The 25,528-nt window shown below is 31.7% G+C and overlaps 1 protein-coding gene across 2 annotated transcripts; it reads left to right on the top strand.

Annotated features, from left to right (window-relative positions):
- The first annotated feature begins 865 nt into the window (after positions 1-865).
- LOC111502786 (two pore calcium channel protein 1) lies at positions 866-25,105 on the top strand. Of its 2 annotated transcripts, XM_074170628.1 has the most exons (14): positions 866-956; positions 1,059-1,166; positions 1,484-1,587; positions 3,999-4,289; positions 6,798-7,111; positions 7,551-7,650; positions 7,711-7,891; positions 8,325-8,543; positions 8,741-8,860; positions 10,717-10,885; positions 10,939-11,109; positions 11,940-12,244; positions 20,106-20,212; positions 20,266-25,105. In XM_074170628.1, exons 1-14 carry the CDS (start codon positions 881-883, stop codon positions 20,434-20,436), a joined length of 2,436 nt encoding a protein of 811 aa, XP_074026729.1. In that variant the 5' UTR covers positions 866-880; the 3' UTR covers positions 20,437-25,105. The 2 variants fall into 2 exon arrangements, with proteins under 2 accessions (XP_074026729.1, XP_023012711.2); XM_023156943.2 differs by lacking the exons at positions 866-956; positions 1,059-1,166 and adding an exon at positions 1,242-1,390.
- Positions 25,106-25,528: the final 423 nt, after the last annotated feature.

Here is a 25,528-nt window from a genome sequence, read left to right as displayed (position 1 = left end):
TGGCGAGTTTTATATGATCAACGTATATTCATTCGAGTTGTCTCACTAGAGTTAGTATCTAGCCATGCATGACTATAGGCGCTGAGAGTCACGTATGATTTAACAATAACGATACCTAGATGTTAATTGTCAGTTTTATCGCTGTACAACTCTGTTTTTCATTGTGGTCCAGCCTTCAATTTTTCCATTAATTCATTGATTTGAAGAAAATAATGGCTGTAAAACTGTAAACGTTGCCTAGCATTCAAGTCGTTCATTGTTTTCATGCATTAAGGTAAATAATCATCTACTTATTGTCATAGAAGAAAGATAATAAGTTGGGTATTATTCAACAAACATAAGAATAAAGTTTGGGCAGGTGTCGCAAATCATTGAAGGAAGTACCTCTTTGAAGATGGTCACTTGGTGATCGAAACACGTGTCGAGGTGTTAAAAATAACGATTTGGTGTTTGGAAAAAACTCCAGTAATATTCATAATTTAATAGATATAGAAATCGGCTAAATACATAAATTTGTTTTCAAAATATTCAAAATATCTCCAAAAAAAATTCAAACTGTAAATATTCCGAAGGTTTTTCAAAAATGAATACATTCTAATATCTGAATGATATAAGTAAAATAATTCAAATAGATTCGAATATATTTTTCGCTGTGAACATATTTTGAATATTCGCTTGCTACTTCGGTTATTTTTTTACTAATATACCTAGTTATTAAAATAATGAAGGAAACATCGATTTTTGAATATATATCACTACAATCTGGATAATACCAGTATCAGTTAAAATTAAGTCTTCATTTAATACTTTCCTATTAGGTAGGTACTTATTCAGTGACTTGAAAGACCCGAAAGATACGGTTAACAAAAAGTTGTTTATAATGCAGCCCAACATTCTCTCAGAGTTGAATCTCGAACATTCCCATTTTATCAAATTTCATACAAAATTACTAACAGGTGAGAACAATATTAAAAAACTTAGTGGTAACTAGCACTACTACTATGTAGGCAAACAGCCATACAACAATAATAAAATGGGGTAACATTTGACTTTGACAGCTCCTAATTTTTTAATGGCTTCCACGAGCAGAAGTTCGCCTGATGATGACGGATATAAAAGATTCACAGAAGATATTCACAATGCATCTTATGGCTCTAATGAACAGAGTAAGTATTTATATAAAGATAAGAATCATTATCATCAAACAAATTCAATGATGTTTAGAGAATTTTCGTCCTTAACTTCATTTTATCTTAGATTGAATTTAATTTAATTTTTCACCTAATTTTTATCTTTTATAGAATGTTTACAATTATTCTAACTTGATAATGCATTGAAATCTGAAAAGGTGTTTTAATACCAGGTCGTGGGAAATTTAAAATGTTTTTATGTAATTACATTCTTTACAGTTTCTTAGCCTGTTTTGTCTTTAAAGCTTTTCTGGGTAAATAAGATTGAATATAATTTTTCACTTGGGTTTCAGATCCCATGGACGAAATGGGGAGCAGATCCAGTCTCTGCAGAGACGATAATGCTGATACGGACCAATGGGAGATGAATTATCATGAAGCTGCAATATTCCTAGAGGTAAATGCTTAGAATCTGAGAGACAATGCCAAAATTGAGAAAGATATTGATTTTGGTTTAGGAAGCTATCAGTTCCCTTCAATGAAATTTAAATCACAGTGAAGAAATACTTAAATTGTTAACTTAAACCCTGATTTATCTCCTGGATGGATGTCAAAGATTAATATTGATAAAACTGAGGTGGAAATACTCCCAAATTTTATTTGATAGGGGTAGACAATCATTTATTTTTCACTGACAATTATAAAAAAACATATCGTTCAGTGATGTGATTGAAGACAATTTTTTGAGAGATTAATTTTTTGTAAGTAGAAAAAGATCCTAACTTGATTTTTTTCAGTATTCCACAAATTTAACAAATGAGACACAATCAGACACTAGTCTAATAGGCCTGATGTTCTATCTCCTAAAAATATTTTCATTCCAAGTATATATGTTACTAAATTGATGGATGTAGCCGTTACTATATGTTAGGAGATCATAATGAAAATAGAAATGAAAATTTCTGTTTTTTATCACTTTTAATTGTAACTAAGGTTACTGCTGTCACGTTAATTGGCACATCCGCATTGTGAACTGTAAATACATGTACTCAATCAAGTATCTGAATGGTATATATTGCCGAATGTAATGAATCATTGTTAGTTTATTGTATTAGTTTGAGAATGTCCATATAGGACGAAACTGCAGTAACGTTAGTTACAATTAAAAATGGTAAAAAACATAGAAATTTTCTTTTCTCTTTTCATTATATATTTTACACTTACAGAATAGTCATGATGTTAGAGGTTTTCTCTTTTAGCTTTTGTAAATTGTGAAATATTATTTTCATCCTACCCATTCCGAAGTTATGATCAGATTTATATCACAAAACAGACAGCAAATATCTCCTACTGAATTGCATGCAATAAGAACATTTTGTCGACAAATATTCTTGGCAAATTTTACTAGTTTGGACTTTCATTGTCTAATATTATATAATATTATTTAAAATCTCTGATAGAACAAATAAAATTGAAAATCAAAATGAATAGCTAAAAAGTAACAAATATATTAAGCAATAAACACAGTTTATTGAATGGCTAAAAAATAACAAATATATCAAGCAATAAACACAATATAATCATTTTCTTTCATCTATTCATTTAAATTTTTGATTTTGTTTGTTCTTTCAGAGATTTGAAATCATATCAAATTAGACAATGGAAAATTTACCATGAAACATTGTCAGTCACTTTCAAGCAAATATTCTTGAGATTATTTTCTATTCCCTTTGGCGCTTTTTTCATTTAGAGGTAATCAAAACTATAATCTCATTTTTTTGTTATTTCAAATGTTCCTTGTAAAAATATTGCTGAGTCATATTAGCCCACAATTGAGCTTGCAGAAAATGTAGGGTTTGAATACTTGATTTATAGCAGAAATGTTTCTAATTTTTGGAAGAAAGTGATAAAAAGTTGTATGCCACTAAATAAAGAAATTTATGGAAATTTCCTCTGGAAATATTTACCAAATTTATTGAAGAATGTATCAATTGACAAAAGGCAGCTTATTTTACCAACACGACAGCACGACTCCCAACCAGCAAAATTGGGTAATAAGGCTTCTGAACAGGAAGCATAGGAATAAATGAATAAGAAAAAATTGATTTTAATCAAGGGGGATATGTGAAAAGAGAGATCTGTTGAGAAAAACCAATGACGTCAGAAAAGTAGAATTATAATTTTTTTTCATTATGAAATCAGCTTTAATTAAAGTTCGAAGATAATTTGTAGATGGACTTGAGTAATTGTGCATAACTCAAACTGAAAGATTATCTGAACACTGTTTGTCAATATTTGTTACCTGTTTTTACAAAAAAACTTTATTGTTTTTATTTACTGACTCCCAATAGAAAAATTTCCAATAGAAATCAAGTAGGCAAACCAATATTTTTTGCAAGCTCATGGAGTGTAATCTTCTTATACGGCCCTACTATTTCCAGGGCGTTTCATTTGAAAAAACTAAGAAAAAGGTTCTCAAGTTTTAATTTACTGTTATATGAAACCATTTTTATGACATAAATCCTACCATAACATCCAAACCACCTGTTTTAAAACCAAGTAATTCAGTATTTTGTAGAGCAACTCTTCTGGAGGAGATCAATCAAATAAAAATAAATAGTTTGTTTCATTTAAAAAATGCAACTTTGATAAGTCACACGTTGTTCATTGGACAACTCTTGTATGTTGGTAGTCATTTTTGTACTATAGCTTTCATAGCTTTGTACAACTTTAATTTGGGACATATTCTCGAAGCAGCTATCGTTCACCTACGTATCCCCTGTAAAAGTTAATAAACTATCTTACTTCTAAAATTCGTTTGTCTTTTCACTTATATGACATTCAGTTAATAAAGTGACTACTTTTTAGGAAGGAGAAAATAATGAAAAATTTGACTCTCACCCTCGTCATCCATCAGCGTTACCTGCATACCTTCTCGTGCATAATTCATGGTACTATGGCTTTGATCTCTTTTTCTCCATAGTCCTTCTGATGTTAGCAGTTGTAGAAAAACCATCAATAGAAAATTTTGAGTTTCCTGTTGGAATACATGGAACATTGGAATTGGTTGCCTTGGGGGTGATTGGCGTTGAATTAGCGTTGAAATTAAGGTGGATTGGTTGGACAACTATTTTGAAACATAAGAGGACTATGGTTAAGGTAAAGAAAATGAATCAGTCAAAATCAATATGCTAACCTAGCGAACTGTTCTTGGAGATTTTTTTTTGTTTTTCTTGTTTAATGGGTAGAAATGCAAAAAGTAAATGGGTCATATGTGAGAAGCTGGACAAATCCAAATTTGACCCAAATTTTGTGTTTATCATTCATCAATTTTTCACATTAAATTTAACGAAAGTGAAGTGAGAGTTTTTGGTATAACTCTAAATAGTTTCATTTTTTATTTTCTACAGGAATATGCATTTTGAGAGAAAAATACAATGTATCTACGAAGTTTATTTATTTATGGGTTGAACTATTATTTCACAAATTTATTAAATATATTTTTATGTGTATATGGTGTTTCTCAACAAAATGTACTAATATTTAAACTGGAAACAACTTCAAACAAACATAGGTCCGAAAGGTTCTTAACTTATGAACTGCAGGATGCTAAAGTTTGGGAGAAAAAATATTTCTTTTTTGTGATAGCTTGTCAAAAACATTTGTGAATAGGAGTTCAGTATTATTGATTTTATGTTTAATGTGGCCGTTCTCTATGGAAAGTTGAGTAACATTGACTTCTATGGTGTATGAAACCAAATAAATAAGTGAAACATGTTCCTTGTAGCAAGCTATTATAGTCTGCTCAATTTAACCTCACAGCTTATTTCATAAACCCACACCTAAAAGCTTTCTTTTCGCATTCCTAATCACTGGTAAAATACAGGTACTAGGTACTAGGAATTAATTTAATTACCTCATTGTAAGTTATTGTAAGGTACTGATACCTATAATTAAAAGATACATAGTCATTAAAAAAGTAGTCCTAATCATGTGATGTTGCTAGCTCTGTCAGCAAAACACGCGCCGAGAGACAGCATTTTCGTTCTGGTGAGTAAAAAATGTTTTCAATGGATTCAATGGAAAGAAAGATTTCATTTTTTTGTTGATCCCATAGATAGGGTTTTCACAAAGGCAGTTATCTCTGCTTACTTATACTCAGGCACTAACAGTTCAGTACAACAATACATTCATGGTTCATCCCAGCACCACTGATGATTTATTTGACAGTCAAACAGCACTGTCTGCTGTTGAATCACAAATGATTGATTTTAGAACTCTGGTTATACTATTGAAAAATATAACAAAGTATAAATTGATGTAAAAAAGTATTCTTGTTGATTTTTCTTTATTAAAGAAAATAACGACCTATTACGATTGAAAAATATGTGAGACTATCGACCCGTCGCAGTCTCGCATAGACAAATTTAGGTATTTATTTGTCAATCAGTTTTATAGATACTGCAGTTATTTCAGAATCAACAACAGTTTTTGTCTATTACTTCGTCTGCGAGAACTACAGAATATAACTAATAGTAGTAGTAGAAGTATCATTTTGCCATAGATAAAGTACATCATACAAGAAGTAACAAGTCATGAAATGTGCTACATACAATACATAAGTCACATACATAAAATGCTTTAAAATAAAATTAAAATTAGCTAGTGAATATATAAGAAAATGGTTAATAAAATAATAAACAGTCAGTGTTTGAGTAATAACTCCTCTAAACCTGTCAGGTGACTGGTACCCATCAAGACAGGAATGAGCTGCTCTGGAATATATTTTATGGCAGCCGTAATGGCGTACTGTAGAGATTCCAGTTGATTGTTTGCTATTGGGGTTCAAGATGCAAAAGTTCCACCTCAATGACCGTAGCAACCTTCTCATTTGAGGGCATCTGTAAGTCTATCTGACGATACATTACATTTATTCATGCGGGGCTTTCTCGCCTCTGGTTTTCAATGAATCATCATTTGAACTATTTGTTTTCTTTCCTGAAGCAGCTCAGATATTTGGTGCAAGGCAGATTCCTAAGATATCTTGCTCTTGAGGAGGTGATATGTCGCTTCCCATCTACACCACCTAATCTCCTAGGTTTATTTACAGGATCAGGAGTTGAAGAACAAGTTCTTGCTCTTGATCTGTCCTTAGTGACACTGAGTGAGTTCAGAGTCGCACATTCTTACATCATACACACCTTAGGATGAGGCGTCATTTAGGAGGAGTCCTACTTCCGAGGGTATTCTAATGCCCCCGCTGCATGGCAAGTAGTGATGAGCAATATGAAAACTCAGTACATCAGTAGTATCATCAATAAGAAAATTTTTGATATCTTTCATTACAGTATAGCAATTTTCGTAGGATCTCTATTTTTTTTATATGATGAAATACACCCCATTTTACTCGCTGCAATGTAGCTTTCTGTAGGTGAAAGAAATTTTAAAGTCGGTTAAGTAGTTTTTGAGTACCTCCACTACAAACAATTTTTTTCTTTCCATTAATCTAGATAATAATTTTCAAGGTATTAATTATTTCATCAACATCTAAGTTATAATTATTCATACGGTTATAAAAAACTGTACATGATCTCATGTATCGAATATTTTCTATAAGTGATGTAAAATTCCATGAAAGATGATGGTAAGTTTTTCTATATTTTTCAGTGTATAACATTAATGATAATGTTCTTAGAAGCGGTCACAGTTCTCATAAGACAATCATCACACTTTCGAGTTACTAGAGCCCTGCGTCCCATCTTTCTAGTCGACACTAGGGCTTGTGGAGGAGTACGAAGATACATTAGACAGATACTACAATCACTTCCTCCGATTTTGGATATGTTGGGGCTACTATTATTCTTCATATGCAGCTATGCTTTGTTGGGATATTTCTTGTTTAGTGGGCATAAAACGAACCTGTATTTTCAAACATTGGGGGACAGCTTCGTTAGTATGTTTGTACTGCTGACTACAGCTAAGTAAGCAAACGAATCTTAGTCACAAATGTTAACTTATGCACTTCAGTAATCAACCAGTTGGTTTATGCATTTTGATTAAGTTACCTGAATGACTTTTCATTTCATTCATTCTCGAATGCCATCAGACTTACACTATCTATGATAATAATTACAAATTTTCACAAACATTTTAATTTCTAAACGCGTTTCGCTAACACAGTAGCTCGGTAGAAATGTTTGTGAAAATTATTATCATGGATAGTGTGATTAATCTTCATAAGTAAACTGTTGGTCCATTCATAATTTGCCATTAGAGAAAATGAAATATTTTATTCATCAGGTCATACAACTAATACTTTAGTTGTATAACCTGAAGCGCTTACGACAAATAATGTTTTGTTATAATTAAAATATAGAATAAAAATCTGAAAGGAAATATATGAATTTAACTGTTTTTCAGTTTTCCGGATGTTATGATGCCATCATATTCCATTTCTAAGTGGACGGCAGTGTTTTTTATTTCATACATATCAACAGTACTTTATGTATTGATGAATCTGGTAAGTAATTGAAAATAAATAATATCTTGATTTTACAATTCCGTTTCTTTTTTTTCTCAGATGCTGGCTGTTGTCTACGAAACTTTCACTGGAATAGAGAAAGACAAATTCAGGAAACTTCTTTTACACAAAAGACAAGCGTGTAAATTGGCTTTTCGGCTTCTTGTGAGCAAACAGACTCCAAATAATATGAGATTCAAGCAATTTCTAGGACTGATGAGGTATTACTCACCAAAAACTAGTAAGTACTTTAACAAAAATGAATCAAATTTACACCAGTCTTGCATAGAAGTCGTGGCAAGTCAGTCATTCACAGAAAAAATCTCATTTTGTTCTTAAATTTTCATTTGGCATTGTTTTCTTCATTAACATTTGTTTTATTTATTGATTAAACTGAGTAATATCACCATTTCTTGCAATATTACTCTTGATGCACATTCCACTTACTAACTTAGCATCATCTGGAAAAAGACAGTCTTTTTCATCTCTTGATGGTGTTAACTTGATTAGCAAAAATGCATCGAGAGATAGGATTCATTTTTTGTCAGAGGGTCCTATCATATTTCAATACAGATTTTTTTAAACATCTTCAGGAACAATAAGTCCACTGACAAAACATAAAACTATGCGACTACTGACTAATATAGTCTTATAATTAAAGATTTTTTTTTCAGAACTCAGGGATGTAGTTTTGATCTTTCGCCAATTAAACAAAAGTAACACAGGTCTTCTAACGCAAGATGAATTTTTGAATATATATGATGCCATGACATTGAAATGGAGGAATAAAACTCCTTTGGATCCCTGGTTTTCAGCAGCTTGGCCCCCATTGCGAGTTTTCTGCCGAACATCTAGAAATCTAATTTCTTGGAAATATTTTGAACATATTGTGTGTGAGTCAACAAATTTATTCATAAATAATAAAATTTCACCACACCTGAAAAAGTTCAGAATCAAGATTATAATAAAATCTACTAGACTATAGTGAAATTGGCAGTAAAGTTTAGTTTGATGATCCATCTCCCTGTTGTGTATATGCCAATTATTTATTTTATGTATTTATAGAAAAATGTAATGAAACAAATTTCAGATCTTCTCATTATTTCAAATGGTGTTGCTATGTTCATAAGAGTGGTAGAGAATCCAGGAACTTTACAGGATCATGCTAGACTATTTTGTGCATCGTGGGATACTTATTTATTTCTGGCATGTGAGTATAAACTTTAAATATCATCTAATTCTCTGTAATCTTGAAAAATGTAATCAAAGTTATGGAAATTTCCATCTACAAATTCAATTTTAATGAGCAGTCAGTCTTTTAAGAAAATATCCATGATAGTCAGCATTCTAATTAGTATATGTTGGAGTTAATCACATTGAAATAGTATTCATTTGTAGTCAAAAATTATCTTGAGAATTGCAAAGTGTTTTTCGGTACTTTTTTTTTAAATTAAATGTGAATGGTAGTGAACTTCAAAGTGACTTTGACTTCATTAACTCTTCAATACTATGCAGAGTAACTACATTGTCTAACACTGTCTTCATATCAATGATTCATTGAATATTGACATCTGTGGTAGTTATATAGTAAATGCTGATGATACAACCACATGAAGAAAAATTTACACATTAGAAAACATCAGGATTGATAAAATGGTGTGACTCAAATTGTCTTACATTGCATATTTCAAAAAAACTTATAACACTTTAAATTGAAAAGGATATAAGATTAATTTTTGGGAAAGAAAGGTTTTACCTAAATTGAAAGGCTATATTTTTAGAAGGGATTAATTTTTGGAAAAGGAAGTTTTTAGCCTTCTACTTCCCCATCTTTATACAAAAATGTGGTAGTCTTCCAAAGAAAGAAAGGAAGCAGTCAATTTCAAAAATTAACTCTATACTAAGATGTGTAGATCATGCAAAGAAGTAACTTTCAGACACATACTGGAAAAAAAGCCCTTTCAAAACAGTTATTTTCATATAAACATTGAATTACACGAAAGAAAAATACTTTCGCAACAAATATTTTTATATGAACGCTGAATTATACAAAAAACACTATTCTCTATTCCGTTTGTATTCCAAACATTGGTAATGAAATCGAATCAGATATCATTCACAGGATTCCCACACAATATAATCAATGAAAGGAGTAAAATTTCACTTAATGGAACATCCTCACTGCTAGACATCCGATGTTTCGCCGTAAGACACTTGTCTTGTTGGCTCTTCAGTACCAACAAGACACTTGTCTTGTTGGCTCTTCAGTACCAAATACGGATAACATTATAAGAAAAACACTCAACTCGTTCATAATTACGACGTATTGTCATGGAATGGGGTGAATCCACCGATTTCATCGATGACAGTATGTAAATAACATTCAATCGCTTATTTGATCAAATCCCAGCCATAGGAACCTTGTTTAAATTGAAACGGTATATTTTTAGGAGAGATTAAATTTTGGGAAAGAAAGTTTTTGGCCTTCTTAAAATATATCCTTTTTATTTAAACAAGATTCCTATGACTGGGATTTGATCAAATAAGCAAATGAATGTTATTTACGTGCTGTCATCGATGACATGGCTGGATTCAAAACATTCCATAACAAAAAGTCGTAATTATGAACGAATTGAGTATTTTTCTTATAATGTTATCCGTTTTTGGTACTGAAGAGCCAAAAAGACGAGTATCTTATGGCGAAACATTGGATGTCTTAACAGTGAGGATGAAGGTGTTCCATTAAGTGAAATTTCAATCATTTCATTAATTATATTATGTACGAATCCTTTGAGTGATATCTGAAAAATAGATGATGTATTGAAATATTGAAGTGGTTATAGTATAAAAATAATTAATTAGATAACAAGATATTACAATAACCATGAATAACCAAGTAATGAGTTTCTAAAAAATACCAAAATTTCACTATTATTCATATGTACATGAATTCTTCAAACTGTCAAATTAAATCACATAGTTACACATGATCTAATGATCTTTTTTATTATTGTAATTGGGAAAAACTCATGAACATTTTTTCTCATGCCTAATGAAATTTTTCAGTATTTTCGATGGAGGCAATTTTTAAAATAGTAGGTATTGGTTGGTCGGAATATATCTCATCTGGATGGAATGTGTTTGACCTCTCTGTTACCGTGTTAGCACTGGGCGGAGCATTTTTGCTCTCTATGTTTCCAGAGCTGACAGTTGTTGTTATTTTACGACCTCTAAGGCAAGTATTACTTTTTTTAAAAAATCATGTTATGATGAGATTTTTTTTTGTAGGCTTCTTAGAGTATTCAAGTTGAAGAAAAGGTACAGAGATATTTTTGGTACCTTGGTATTGTTGAGTCCATTAATGTGGTCTACAGTTGTTGTAATGATGGTGATGTATTATTTTTTTGCCATTATTGGCATGGAATTATTCTCTGGATATGATCTGAGAAACTGTTGTGTGTAAGTGTTTAGACAGTATAAACATGTTCCTTTTTTCATCGGTTAACTCATCGATGTAATCAGAATTCAGTTGGCTTCTAAACGATGAATTTCATCAAATTGTTCCTTTTATCACGTACATTGATGAATTCCATTAGTTACATCAAAACTACGGCTAATAAATCCAATTAATTTGTTTGCTGTCAACAGTCTACTAGTAGTGGAGGCTAATTGAGTTTATATTAATTATAAAAAAAAAATTAATTTGGAAATAAGTAATTTGGCAGCATTTGTTATTTATCTTTATAGTGTGTGATATGGCTAAAAGAATGGGGATTTGTTGGTTTGATTGGTTGGATTTGAATATGTTAGAAAATGGTTGGTTTCAACAATAATAGTATCCTTTCACTTGTCATCTCCGGTCACTGAGCCTCCTTTTCACCAAAAATAATATTTATCGGATTCATCATAAAATAATCAGTGACGTCATTTGACAGCTTTTATAATTAATTTCTGAAATTGATCTGATGAAAAAAAAATTGTGGCATGTTCCAAAACTACATACTGGGTACCAACTTTCTTGCCATTCTGGCACTTCATAAATCTTCTGATTTAGAAAAAAATCGTTTGTTAGGTAATGAGTTCATTTATTCAAATATGAAAATCCTCAAGGTATTTAATTGTTCCGATGAATGGAATCAGTAACGAAAAATCGAGAAAGATAAGAACAAAATTAGTTACCTTTTTATACAAAATGACAAATATCAGAACAAGCAGCTGAATTTATTTTAAAATCTAAAATTTTGATCAAAATTCAGTACACTTTATATTAATTTGACCTAATATTTCAGGAATTCTACTGTTGAAGATTTTTACAAATATAGCTCGAATGTTACCTCAAGTGGCATAGGGTATTACTACCTAAACAATTTCTCAAACATACTTATTTCAGGAGTTACGCTGTTTGAACTGACAGTTGTGAATAACTGGTTTATAGTCATGGACGCATATGCATCTGTGTCCAATAAGTACTCGCGATTATATTTTATGCAGTTCTACTTATTCACAATGGTTGTATTGACAATAGTCGTCGCGTCAGTTCTCGAGGCATTCAGATTTAGAATACAATATAAACAACAAACTTCGAAAAAAGATGGTAAGTAGATGTACTGGTTATTGTTATTTGTTAGTCTCCATCTCATGTAAATTTTAGAATGCTTTGAAACAGTCCCCTTATTAGAAATTATCTATAACATTAATTAAATTCTTATCTCATGTGTCACTTAGAATGCAGTAAATGAATTATTCCTATGGAAATACATTTCAAACCATTTTCAATATTTGAAAAATGGTTGAAATAAATGATACTTGGATATGAGCATCTATGTACTTATTTGTTTTCTCAGTATTCTATATTTCAGTTATTTTTATGTAGCTTTATTGAATAGTTCATTGGAGAGACTTATTGTTGAATAAATCAAATAGAGCCATTATTTCTAATATGTTATTTTTAACTCTCTTAACCTTAGACTAAATATTAAATATTTATTGTATGTGAAGAAATATGTTTGCCTGCTGATACTATTCATATGTATATATTTGTTTATTTTTGTAATTACCCTTTCATAGACATTCTATTTTTTTGGGATCAATGACCAATAATTTAATGAGTTTATTCAGTAATAGAGAGGCTCAATGCAATTGCGCGTCTTCTTAATGTGATTTCTAGTTATTGGGAAAAGTGTTTCTTTTGGATTTATTCTACACCAAAAGTTCCAGTTTTACCTTTTACTGATATCATAGTAATGTATAATTAATTTATAACAGAATCATAGAGACTCAAGAACATGTTTAATTGTCCAAAAAGGATTAAATTATACCACAGTTGATTCATTAAATCAACGTACCTCCCTTACGATTGTCTGGAACCGTCACCAACAACGAAAGTGGAAGAAATAGTTTATACGTGCCAGTAGACAGATCACAGATCATAATTGGCTGTGATGTCAGTGTACATCACCTGATGTGGAGGAGTACTGCTACCAATGAAAGTGTTGAGCATTTCCTACAGTTTAGACATTATGTTTTCTAGTGGTGCTTGTTCTACTGAAGAAAAACAATCACTTTTTCAATAATTTTATCTGTACCCTTGAAAAGACCTTCCATTTTTTCACATGTGAGTAAGAGTGCACGTGCATCGCCGGAGTCCCGACAAAAACTAAAGTTTTAGTGGTTTTTCACTGATGAAAAATGTTTAATTTCACATCAAAACAACAGTGAAAGTACCGGGAATAACCTTGTGAAAATGAAAATCAGTTTTTAGGTCTGAGTTGGTGATAATTCAATAATAACTTGAATCGATTCAGTTGGGTCTAAATCGTAAAGTGCCTGAAATTAGCCACATCTGGCAAGACAAGTAGATAAATAACACCCTACCAGAGGCGTACGAACAGTAATTGCTATATGTAGTGAAAATTGTGAAATAACTGATCTTTTACCAGTTGTGAAATTCATAAACAGAAAACGAAGTCTGTAACTTTATTTATCCAGTAGTGTACCTTATATTCTTGAGTACGGCATTAATTAGTTCATAGGATTCTTCCAATTTCACGAAAAAATTTCGAATAAAAAGAAGTGCTTCAAATGGAAGGAAAATTTGAATCAACCCAGCTCTTTCCCTGTGATAGTTGCAGAAAAAATCTGTGCAGTGGTGATGTCTGTGGAAATTTAACAGGATCAGAAATCAAATGTCTACAGCTGAAAACAAAAAGGAAACTCATATTTTTATGTGAAGACTATGAATCAGGATTCTGGAAAGTACCTTCACTGATTACCCAGATAAATGAATTGAAGGCTAATTTTGAAAGATTGGCCAACAATTCATTGTCTTCTCAGAACAAAGGCGCAGATACTAATGAGTCTTCAGAAGAGGTTATATCTGAACTATTAGAGAGACAAAAAAGGGAACGAAATATTATGATAGGAGGACTGAAGGAGTCCCAGGCTAATACTCTTCAGAGACGTGTAGAAGAGGATTTGAATGTAACTAATGATTTACTTAAAACATTCAACGTTGATATCAGTAATATCAAAGTTTTTAGAGTAGGAAAAACTATAGGAAATAAACCTAGGCTACTCAAAAGTTATTCTTAAAGAACAGCCGGATTAAATTACCAAAACTACGAATATTCTGTGATCAAACAAAGAGGCAACGGGAATACTACATGAAAATGAAGAGTCAGCTACAAGAAATGGAAAAATATGGTGATTTCTCAAAAACAGTTGAATATATTAACAATAAACCTACTTTAGTAAATAAAACTATGATGGCTACATCAAAAAACAAAGTAATATCATTTATTTGAACATTCAGAGTGTCTTAGCAAATAGAAACAAACTCATAGTAAGAATCTTATGTTATAATCCTGCTTTAGTGCTATTAAGTGAAACCCGTACAACTGGAGATATAGAGGATTCAGAAATTTATCTCCCAAAGTATAATAATGTCCGTTGTGATTCTATGTGCAGACACACAGGAGAGGTTATACTGTATATAAGAATAGAATAAAATTTTTGATATATAAAACATTTATACTTGAAAATTACTGGTGTAGAGCTGTAACGGTTATTTTAAATGAACAAATTTACATAATTGGCTCTCTTTACCGCTCGCTAAATTCTAGTCATTCTGTATTTCTGAGTGAATTTGAAAATTTCTGTGAAACTTTGTTCAATCCCAAATATAAATGTGTTATTGCTGGAGACTTCAACTTGAATTTCCTTAGTAACGAATATTATTGCACAAAAATTGACAAATATGTTGAACATGCTTGGAATTGAACAAACTGTAACTCAAATAACCAGGTTTGCTCAATATAGCAACACCATTGTTGACTATGTACTCACTAATTTTGATATTAATACTGTCGTTCACCATTCCCCAAAGTTAACTGATCATTCATTAATAACAGTCAATTTGAGTAATTGCAATATACAGGGTGTCCCTGGACTTCCTCTTTTCCTCTCGGGAATGTATAGATGGGGTCAAAATATCATCAGTACTTCATATAACTTTTTTTCCTAAAAGTCTTCGTAACCAAGTTACGGGCCCTCGAAGTTACAAAATGAAAAATGTTTTTCTTTGATAACTTTTCAAGTGAATATTCAAAATCATCTAAATTTTGTTAATTGACTAAACAAATGAATTCCGTCGATGAGCTTTCATGCAGGAGTCAGTTGTTTTGCTACAAAGTCAGGAACGGACTACCCCCGATGGTCCACACCCCAAAACTTTGAAATGACAGATATTTTTCAACAAAATAAGGTTACTTGGACAATTTTATGAATAAAAGTACTCGTGTGGAAAGTCGATCGGAGCAACGAGTCTTGATAAAAATGTAGTTCTACTCGACGACATCAAACCCGCTCGTCCACCATTATTTGAAATGAATAATTATCAAAGCAGAAATAATAATGATAACGTTAATTCAACAACATTTATAACAGGAATAATACAAAGTATGCTAAAATGAAGTCGTAAACAAAAAGTACAGTACCTATATGGAAGTTTAAGTCACAATTGTGATAGCAGATATTTTTTCAAAAGAAATATCAACTTCTGTAGATTCGTGGTGTTTTTAAACTAACAAGCTACTCTACTATGAAATATCGAATTCATTCCATATTTTGTATGTACATAATACGTGTGGAATAATCACGTTTCGTGTTGATCAGTTATCTGAATCTCATGAAACTCAACATTCGAATGTTTCAAATTCTTCTTCACAGCTAAACTGTTGAGGAGTTTCACTAATAATTATAATTTTATGGGAGAAATTCTTTAACACGAATCTAAATTTAGCTGAAAAAACGCACATCGGAAAAAATATTTACTATACTAATAAAAAGCAAACGAATGAACTACAAAAACGGCTGCACATGATCAGGTGAAAAATATCCAGGGAATAATTATGTTCCATTTCTTTCACAGATGTTGACAAAAAAACCTTTTAGAAAGTTTTGATAAAAAATGAGAAACTGGAATGCGATTTTGTTTTGTTGAGTGGTGCGTTGTCATATGACTATCATTGTATTGTCAATATTCTATAGGATATTTTGAATTTTTTTGATATGGCCGAACAGTTTACATTCAATGAATATGCAGATATGCATGTATTTTATGGACGAGCATTTTGTAATGCTGCAGAAGCTCGTCGTCTGTATTCCGAGCATTTTCCCAATCGAACGGTACCGTCAAGAGAAACATTCGAGCGTGTCGATCGCAGCTTGAGGGAGACAGGTATGTAATAATTGATAATTAATTTGAGCACGTTGTTCAATTTCGATATTATTGTAGGTACAGTTTTGCCAAAACGAGGTGGTGAGGGCGCTCCTAGGATTGTACGTACCGTTGTATTGGAGGAAAATATTTTGGAAGCCGTCGCTGATGATCCTTCAATGAGCATCAGAAATCTATCAGAACAGTTCCATACATCCAAGTCCACTATTCATAGAATAATTAGGGAACAACTGCTCCACCCATTTCACATCCAGAAGGTACATGCCATGACACCTCAAGATTTTCCAGCACGACTGGAATATGCCAATTGGTTCATGGATAGGCAAAGAGAGGATATGACTTTTATTAATCGAGTTTTATTCACTGATGAAGCAGGTTTCAGTAGAGATGGAGTTATCAACTCTCATAATCTCCATATATGGGCCGAAGAAAATCCCCATGGGATATTGCAAATCAAACACCAACGGAAATTCAACGTGAATGTTTGGGCTGGTATCATAGGAAACCATCTTATAGGACCATTCGTTCTACAGGACCGATTGAATGGAGAACGTTATTTGGAGTTCATTCAGAACGATTTGAATGGACTTTTGGAACATGTTCCATTGCAAACCCGAAGAGATATGTGGTTTATGCATGATGGCGCTCCTCCTCATTTTAGTTTGATTGTGCGTGACCATCTGAACCATATTTTCCACAATAGTTGGATTGGTAGAGGTGGGCCATATTCATGGCCATCGCGGTCTCCGGATTTAAATCCATTGGATTTCTTTCTGTAGGGGCATCTAAAAAGCCTTGTTTACGCTACACCTATTCACACAAGAGATGCATTGTTGAATAGAATAACATTACATTGTGAAGCCATACGAAACGACCCTGGAATGCTATTTCAAGTACAGAGAGGGTGTCTTCGCAGACTAAGAAAATGTATAGAGAGAGAAGGTGGTCATATCGAGCAGTTTCTGTAGCGGATTTTTCATTTCTGTTTGCTCTTGAGGCTCTTGAGTTTCGTTAGTTAAACGTGTTTGCATTATAAAAATTCGTTATGAACATTTTACCTATCATTTCCATTTTCCTTAAAAACTAATATTTTCGAATAATGGTAGACATCTCAGGATAAATGTTGTTGAATTAACGTTATCATTATTATTTCTGCTTTGATAATTATTCATTTCAAATAATGGTGGACGAGCGGGTTTGATGTCGTCGAGTGAAACTACATTTTTATCAAGACTCGTTGCTCCGATTGACTTTCCACACGAGTACTTTTATTCATAAAATTGTCCAAGTAACCTTAATTTGTTGAAAAATATTGAAAAGTATCTGTCATTTCAAAGTTTTGGGGTGTGGACCATCGGGGGTAGTCCGTTCCTGACTTTGTAGCAAAACAACTGACTCCTGCATGAAAGCTCATCGAAGGAATTCATTTGTTTAGTCAATTACCAAAATTTGGATGATTTTGAATATTCACTTGAAAAGTTATCAAAGAAAAACATTTTTCATTTTGTAACTTCGAGGGCCCGTTACTTGGTAACGAAGGATTTTAGGAAAAAAAGTTATATGAAGTACTGGTGATATTTTGACTCCATCTATACATTCCCGAGAGGAAAAGAGGAAGTCCAGGGACAGCCTGTATATTTAGCACAAAGTATCACAAAAACATACAGAAACCTTAATGATTGTAATATTGACAGGATTAACTTGAGTTTGTAACTTTTTGTTGAGCTGTGTTGATGTAGATATATTTTATGAAGACTTCAAAAGTCAGTGTTAGTCAGTTGTTAATTCAATTGCACCAGAAAGATCATACACTTTGAAGTCAAATAGTGTACCATGGTATGACAACGAGGTTAAAATACATTGTCACAAAAGAGATTGGGCTTACAAGATGTTCAAAAATAATAGAACCGAAGAAAATTGGAACCACTATAAATTTCTTCGAAATAAATGTGTGAATTTACTGAAACTCAAAGAAAAAAAACACTATTATGATAAAATTGATCAAAATAGGTCAAATCCGAGGATTATGTGGAAAACACTCAAACAGCTTGTAAGTCCAAACACTAATAGCAATACATTTACTGATGGTATTTATTTCAAAATAAATAGTCAGTCATTCATAAAAATAATCTAGATATTGCAGAATCATTCAACAATTATTTTATTGATAGCGTACAAGAAATTGTGAACATTATTGATCAATTTGATTCACTTCATGAGATCAATGTTATATCGATTAACAACTCCTTAGAGAAATTCAAAGTGTTGGAGTTAGTAGATCTGTCTAAATTAATCAACGGAGTTGAAATGAAATACAGCAGTGAGATGCTTAATTGCAAACTTATTAAAAAAACGTTTGGTGTTATAGGACATCCATTGTTGAATTTTATAAAAACATCTTTGAGCACTGGCAGATTCCCGAAGGAGCTCAAGACCAGTGTCCTTGTGCCAATTCAGAAAGTCCCTAACACAAATAAATCCTGGGAATTTAGACCAATCAACACTTTGCCAACAAATTAGAACTTGCAGTTTATAATCAACTCATTGAATATCTAGAAAATAATGATATTTTACTAAAATATCAGTCAGGTTTCAGAAAACACCATTCATGTGAGTCTGCATTACAAGTTACAATATCAAAATGGAAAGATGCGGCGGCTAGACGGTTGTATTGAAGCCGAAGGCTGCCATTTCCAACACTTAATTTAGTGCAATTCGTTAGTCTAGATGTTAATGTTATTTAATATTTGTTGTTATTGTTACATAATTAGTAATGAAAAATTGTAAAAATTATAATTTCCAAAAGAAACATTTAATTCCCCATATTATTCCTTGTGAGGTCCAGGGATAAACAATTAGGTCGACTTTTTTTTCTTAAAAACTAAGCAAGATACGAAAAAATTCAAGAGAAAAAAGTTGTATTTCTAATTGCTTAATCCAAAGAGATGATAAAAATTGCACAAAAGTCAGTGGCGTACATTTTTAAATCAAAAATATTCGTTCAAATCCCGCTTCAAATTTCTCTTCTGACACTTATTTTGTCAAATTAAAGGTTTTTTATTTTTTTGTCTGATATAATGATTTTCTTGTCGATTATAATTTTTTTCAATAAAGAATTTTCCTCTTCTAGTTTACTAGATAGACATTCTTAACGCCGAGGCATTCATAGCTGAAGATGGGCCACACTTTTCTTTATCTTGAGTACAAATTTTGTAATTATCCAACACAGATCTTTGGCTATTTGTGACTGTATTGTCAGGGTATTTTGAGAAATTATATTTCACATAGTTTTCTGAGTCACTGAGGTCACTTTCACAATTCACTGTTTTTCTGGAATTATGCTATTCATTTGTATTATCAATTTGTTTAACATTTTCAGGCTGTTTTTCTTACTTTTTGAAGTTCCTGTCACTTTTCTTCTTTCTCTAGTTATCGCCATAAATTACAAAGAGCTTGTTTTAATTTTCATTCAGTAAATTTAGGTGTTTTTTTCGATCTAACTGCATCGACTACTATAATAGTTGATGCAGTCTTCTGATAAGAACCCAGTGTCAACTTGATACATTCTCATGATAATGGACTATTTTTGGATTGTGAGTCAGGCAAACTACCACTTGTGCTATTTCACAGGTACAGGTTTTACCAACATAAAGTTCAAAAACATACAGATTGCACATTCACACTAACATTATTAATATTACAACATGTTCTTTTACAGAGGAATTAATGTTACATGAAGATGTTGTTGTGGATTGGAATTCCCTTATGATTCAAGTTCAAGATGTAAAAATGTTAGAAAATCTGCAAACTGACTTTGTAGTTGGGGTAAACTTAAGTAAGAATGAAATTGCTTTAGTTTTTATTCACAATATTTTCAGGGTACTGTTGCGTACACAGGGAGAAGAAGGCGCACTAGAGAGGTCCTTCAGCATCATATGTATGCTGTTGAAATAGCACAATGGCTTGAAGAAGCCGAACAAGAAGAAAAAGATGATATTAATTTAATCATTGAAGAAACACAAATAAACACTAGACTAATATCAGCCTAAATATTAATTATTTATTCATGAAGAGATTATTAGGTACTTGTCATCTAGAATTTAACCACTTTGAAAATATTCAGAAAACTGAACATTAAGTGGGTAAAAACCATGCAGCCATTATAAGTATTGGGTAGTTTATTTGTTATAACAATGTTTAGTAGTGTAAAAAACACTCCTGATTTAGTGTTTCATTAGAATGAAATTCATATTGGTATTGCATTTTTCATTCTCAGAAATTATTTGAAGTACTGGCAAGGAAGGACCAATAAAATAAGAATCAAGTTTAAAACTTAACGTTTCATTACTGTTATTTTTTGATAAATGAACAGTTATTTATTTATTTTTGAACTCTTCTATATGTTTTCCCCTCTCTTTTTTTGTAATTTTAATTGTTTAATTGAGATTGCTTAGTTTTTGTCTTCCAAATACATCGGCATTAGTATTTCATTAGAACCTTGTAGGTGCTCCTCAATTCATCGTTCTTGTCTTGATCCCCTGTAAGTCTTTTTCAACTCTGTGTTTCTACATGTAAGATCATATTGGAAATTATTCTTTAAATACACAGCATACCTATATTTATTTATTGGCTTGAATAATTATTCCCTTTTCTTCTACCATAATGACTGGGGTCCATTAATAGATTGACATCGGCAGATGTGAACTCGCCTTTTTTGGATCTTATGAACACATTTTTCTGTAAAAGCAAAAAGATTTTAAAAAAATATTCCTTCGAAATTAAACTACTATCAAGAACAAGAATTTTGCTTCACAGTTTTTTGGAGGACAGAAAATAGTTGTGCTACAGAACTTTGTTCCTTTAAAATTTGTTTGCAATTTCAATGGAATAATTACAGTTCTACTTACTGAACACTGTATTTAGAAGGGACCTGAATAAAATAGAGCTGTACAACAAGACCTTAGCTGCAGACGATGCAACAAAGGGACAGACAGCTTTCTATGTTTCGCTCAGATTATGCCCGAAAGAGTATGACAATCATCCAACAATGGTCCTGTACAAACTATTTCAAAACTGTTGGAACGGGTGTTATGTAAAGATAGGAGGAAAACACAATCAGCCCAGAAGAAATAGACAAGTCAGACAAATCCCAGGCAGCAAAAAATGGTAACCTGGTTAATCATTGGTCAAATTGGAAGTACGTACCTTGTACACTTTTCTTTCATAGACTATTTCTTTACATGAGTTTTCGTGAATTAAGTGAAGTCGCGAATTGATTCATCTCGTTTTTTTTCATCATTCTCGAAATATACTGTAAAAATATTGAAACACCACACAATGTTATCACAGATAGCTTCTTTTTGATGTACAGTCCTCATATCTCTTGTAATTTTCAATTAATATTTAACACAAATAGACTACTCTGTATTTATACGAAATATATTTCTTTTGGAGATTCAAATTTTATATTGTTATATTTTGACTATGTTTATAATATCTGTTTTCAACAAAATAGATTAATAATAAACAGTATGAAATATGATGTCAAAAAAATATATTTTTACCTACTGGCACTTGAATTCGTTTAGGTACCACTAGCAAATTATTTTTGTAGTAACCAAATGTGATAACTGAAATTGCTTTAGATGTCAGTATGTATATAAAGTCCTTTTAATTATGTGAAGTTGCTCATCTTCTTGAACAATTCTTTTGATCTCCATTTACAAAGGATAAAATGAAAGTTGACCAGTTATTTTGACTGAATATAAATGTAAGGCCCAGGCTTCAGGGCTTTCGGTAATCTTTATCTTTGTCAAGGCTCAAAATTTCAAATACAAAGATATTTCAAAAGTATGGGTAAATTTCAATTCAAAATGATGAATATCTTTTCATTTTAGAATGTGCTATCATTTGCATGTCAGTGACTGATAGATGTCACTGGATTATTCCAGAATAATTATGTTTAGGTATCTTAGTATGTGTTGGTTTTCTGTGGACTACTTATGTGCTAAATTCTCCTGTTGGGTTTTCTTTCAACTAGTACATCCAAGAAAGATAACCTGTTGTTTCTCTTCCTTTCTAAGGTAAACTTGGGGCACTGATTGGGGCAGTCCACGCCCTAATCAGTGCATATGGCAGCTTATAAATGAACAAGCATCGAAAAGGACCCAATAACCCTGAAGAGGCATAAGCCTATAGCAAAACCCCAAATTAATAAAATACTTGAGCAGCAAGGACCCAAGGACGACTTCAGATTCAAGTTCAGCTACCAAGCAGAGCACATGAATATGTCAAGTGCCGAAACGTCGTGATTGTATCAAAGACGAACGGATGTACACCCGAAACACCACTTCACTTTGTGAAGAATAGCGTCAAAGCTTTTCTTTGCCAAGTTTTCATTTCTCACTGAGAAGCTTCTTCAGAGCTACACTTTATTGTGTTAAGGAGTTTTTCTTTGAATTAAATTACAAAATTATACTTGCAGTAAAAATGATAATTTAAACATATAAATTGGTGAAAAGAATCAAAAACATGTATGATTTTTGGGAAAGAAAGTTTTTGGCTTTCTTCTACTCCATCTTGCCACAAAATAAAGGGATGAGAGAATCTTCCAAAGAAAGGAAAAAGTAATCAAATTGAAAATAAGTAACTATATACATGGATGTGTAGATCATACAAAGAAGTAACTTTCAGACACAAACTGAAAGAAAGTCCTCCTGAAACAGCTACTTTCATATAAACATTGAATTACACGAAAGAAAAAATTCTTTCGAAACAAATACTTCTATATGAACACTGAATTATACAGAAGATACTTTTCTCTACTCATTTTGTATTTCAAACATTCGTTGTGGAATAAAAATTAGATATCATTCGCATGAGTTCTACTTTGAATGAATGGTAATAAATTGCACTTACATGGAACACTGTCACCCTCACTGGTATACACCGATGTTTCGCCTTAAGACACTTGCTCCATGTAGAGTTACTTATTTTTAAATTCATTGCTTTCTTCCTTTCTTTGGAAGATTCCCTCATCCCTTTATTTTGTATCAAGATGGAGTAGTAGAAAGCCAAAAACTTTCTTTCCCAAAAATTAATCACTCCTAAAAATATATCCCCTTCAATTCAAATGTATGATTTTTTTTTTGTTTGACTAAAGTTTTACCTTCACATAAAGTATAATGATTTGATAGGACCCATTTAGGAAGCCATCATTGAGTATCTCCAAAAAAGATAAGAGTTGATAGCAAGGAAACAAAATCCGTTGTAGAATGTATAAAACCAGGTAAAAACTTCGACTCAGGAAATTTTGTGAATTACAAACAATTCGAAGATTTCTTTGAGAATTTCTACGAATTTTACCGTAAGTATAACTTTGTAGTTTTTTTCAAAGAAAAAAATCATAACTCAATAAATTACAGACAGCTCTGAGGAAGCTCTCCAGTGAGAAGTGAAAGCTTAGCAAAGTAAATCTGCTGGAATCCAGATTTATAATAGTACTTTTGAGTTATTTTGTCAAATTATCAAGCTTGTTGGTGGTGACATAGGTGCCAATTATTTTTTTAGTTTTTCTTTATTCTTCTGCAATTTGGGAAAACAAATTGTTTGATCTAACTTGAATGTGATTTTTGTTTAGACCCATGCTGCTATTTAAGAATTACAGATATGACCAGAACACTGGACTAGATGTAATGATTTCACAAACTACACTTAAACGATTTGATCTCCACTAACTTTATTGAAAATAATCATAACATGTTTCGCTAAAACATTAGCTTTTTCAAATGATTAATGAGATGTAATGAGCAAATCCGGAAGAGCCGATCTTTCAAAACCCCACTATGTGTTAGACTAGCCTCTTCAATAATATTAATATTAGATATGCTATTGTTTTAAAAAAGTTATTGTACAGGGAAACTTCATCTTTTTTTAAATATTTTGTTTCAACAAGTTTCTTTTGAATATTGTTTCTTCAACACCACCTCTGCACAGAAGATACACACTGCAACAATAATTACAGGGATTTTATTACCATTTAGTATGAACATGTATAGATGATACAGATATTCTGGTGAGTGCTGGTATTGAAAGTAACGATAATAAGGTACGGAACATTCAAAAAATAAATATTACTGGAGTTTTTTCCCAACACCAAATCGTTATTTTTAACACCTCGACACGTGTTTCGATCACCAAGTGATCATCTTCAAAGAGAAAGAGAGTTTTAATCTTCCTCTTTGAAGATGATCACTTGGTGATCGAAACACGTGTCGAGGTTTTAAAAATAACGATTTGGTGTTGGGAAAAAACTCCAGTAATATTCATTACTACACCAAAGGTTCCAAACAGTGCATCATAAAGTCAAAAAATAGAATAAAAAATTGTATGTCGAAAAAATAGAACAAACTCAACTGATTACTTTCCATTTAATGTTAATTTTTCTCTTTCATATTGATCTTTTCTCAACAACGGAATATTTTTATAACATATTATTTTTTCATTTTTTAAGGGGAAGTACAAAGTAATTTGACGAGAGAAATTGAAATATTACTAGGAGTTTGTCTTATGTAGAACCATAAAAGTATATGAAAACTTTGTTACTTTTGTTACAGCTCTCGCCAGGGTGCGAGGTAGAAATTACTTGTTATTATTTATTATTTTCACATTCCTTCTGCAGTATTATTTTAACTCTACAATAAAGGAAGCAGCAGTAAGAACCTGCAGTGATTTTATTTTTCCAAAGCATTTTAACAATTATTTATTTTTTTGCTTACAATTTTTTTTAGTAATATATATTTCATTAATGTGTTAATTAAAATGAATACTTTGAATGAAATTTGTTTTTATTTCTACCTGAATATGTATAGTGGTATTAAGTTTTCCCCATGGGTTTGATAATAATTGATTACACTGTAAAATTAAACTCAACTAAAAGTTTCAACAAAAGACTCTTCAAAATGTTCCATATGTTTTACTCAACTAATGCTTACCCAGATTTGTTCATAGATTTGACAATAAATGCAATAGAAAACAAACAGTCAATTTAAAACCAACAAACAGCATTGCCAATTCAACACCCACCAACTCAACAGTTACTGACTCAACAACCAATGACACGTTTCAGAACTAACGTTATAC

Source organism: Leptinotarsa decemlineata, unplaced genomic scaffold, assembly GCF_025532065.1.
Source record: "Leptinotarsa decemlineata unplaced genomic scaffold, Ldec_3_MD MMD2_P_RNA_scaffold_9, whole genome shotgun sequence".
In the NCBI taxonomy this organism is placed as follows: Eukaryota; Metazoa; Arthropoda; class Insecta; order Coleoptera; family Chrysomelidae; genus Leptinotarsa; species Leptinotarsa decemlineata.
The sequence above is the reverse complement of the archived record's forward strand: the minus strand, read 5'-3'. Positions and strand labels throughout refer to the sequence as shown.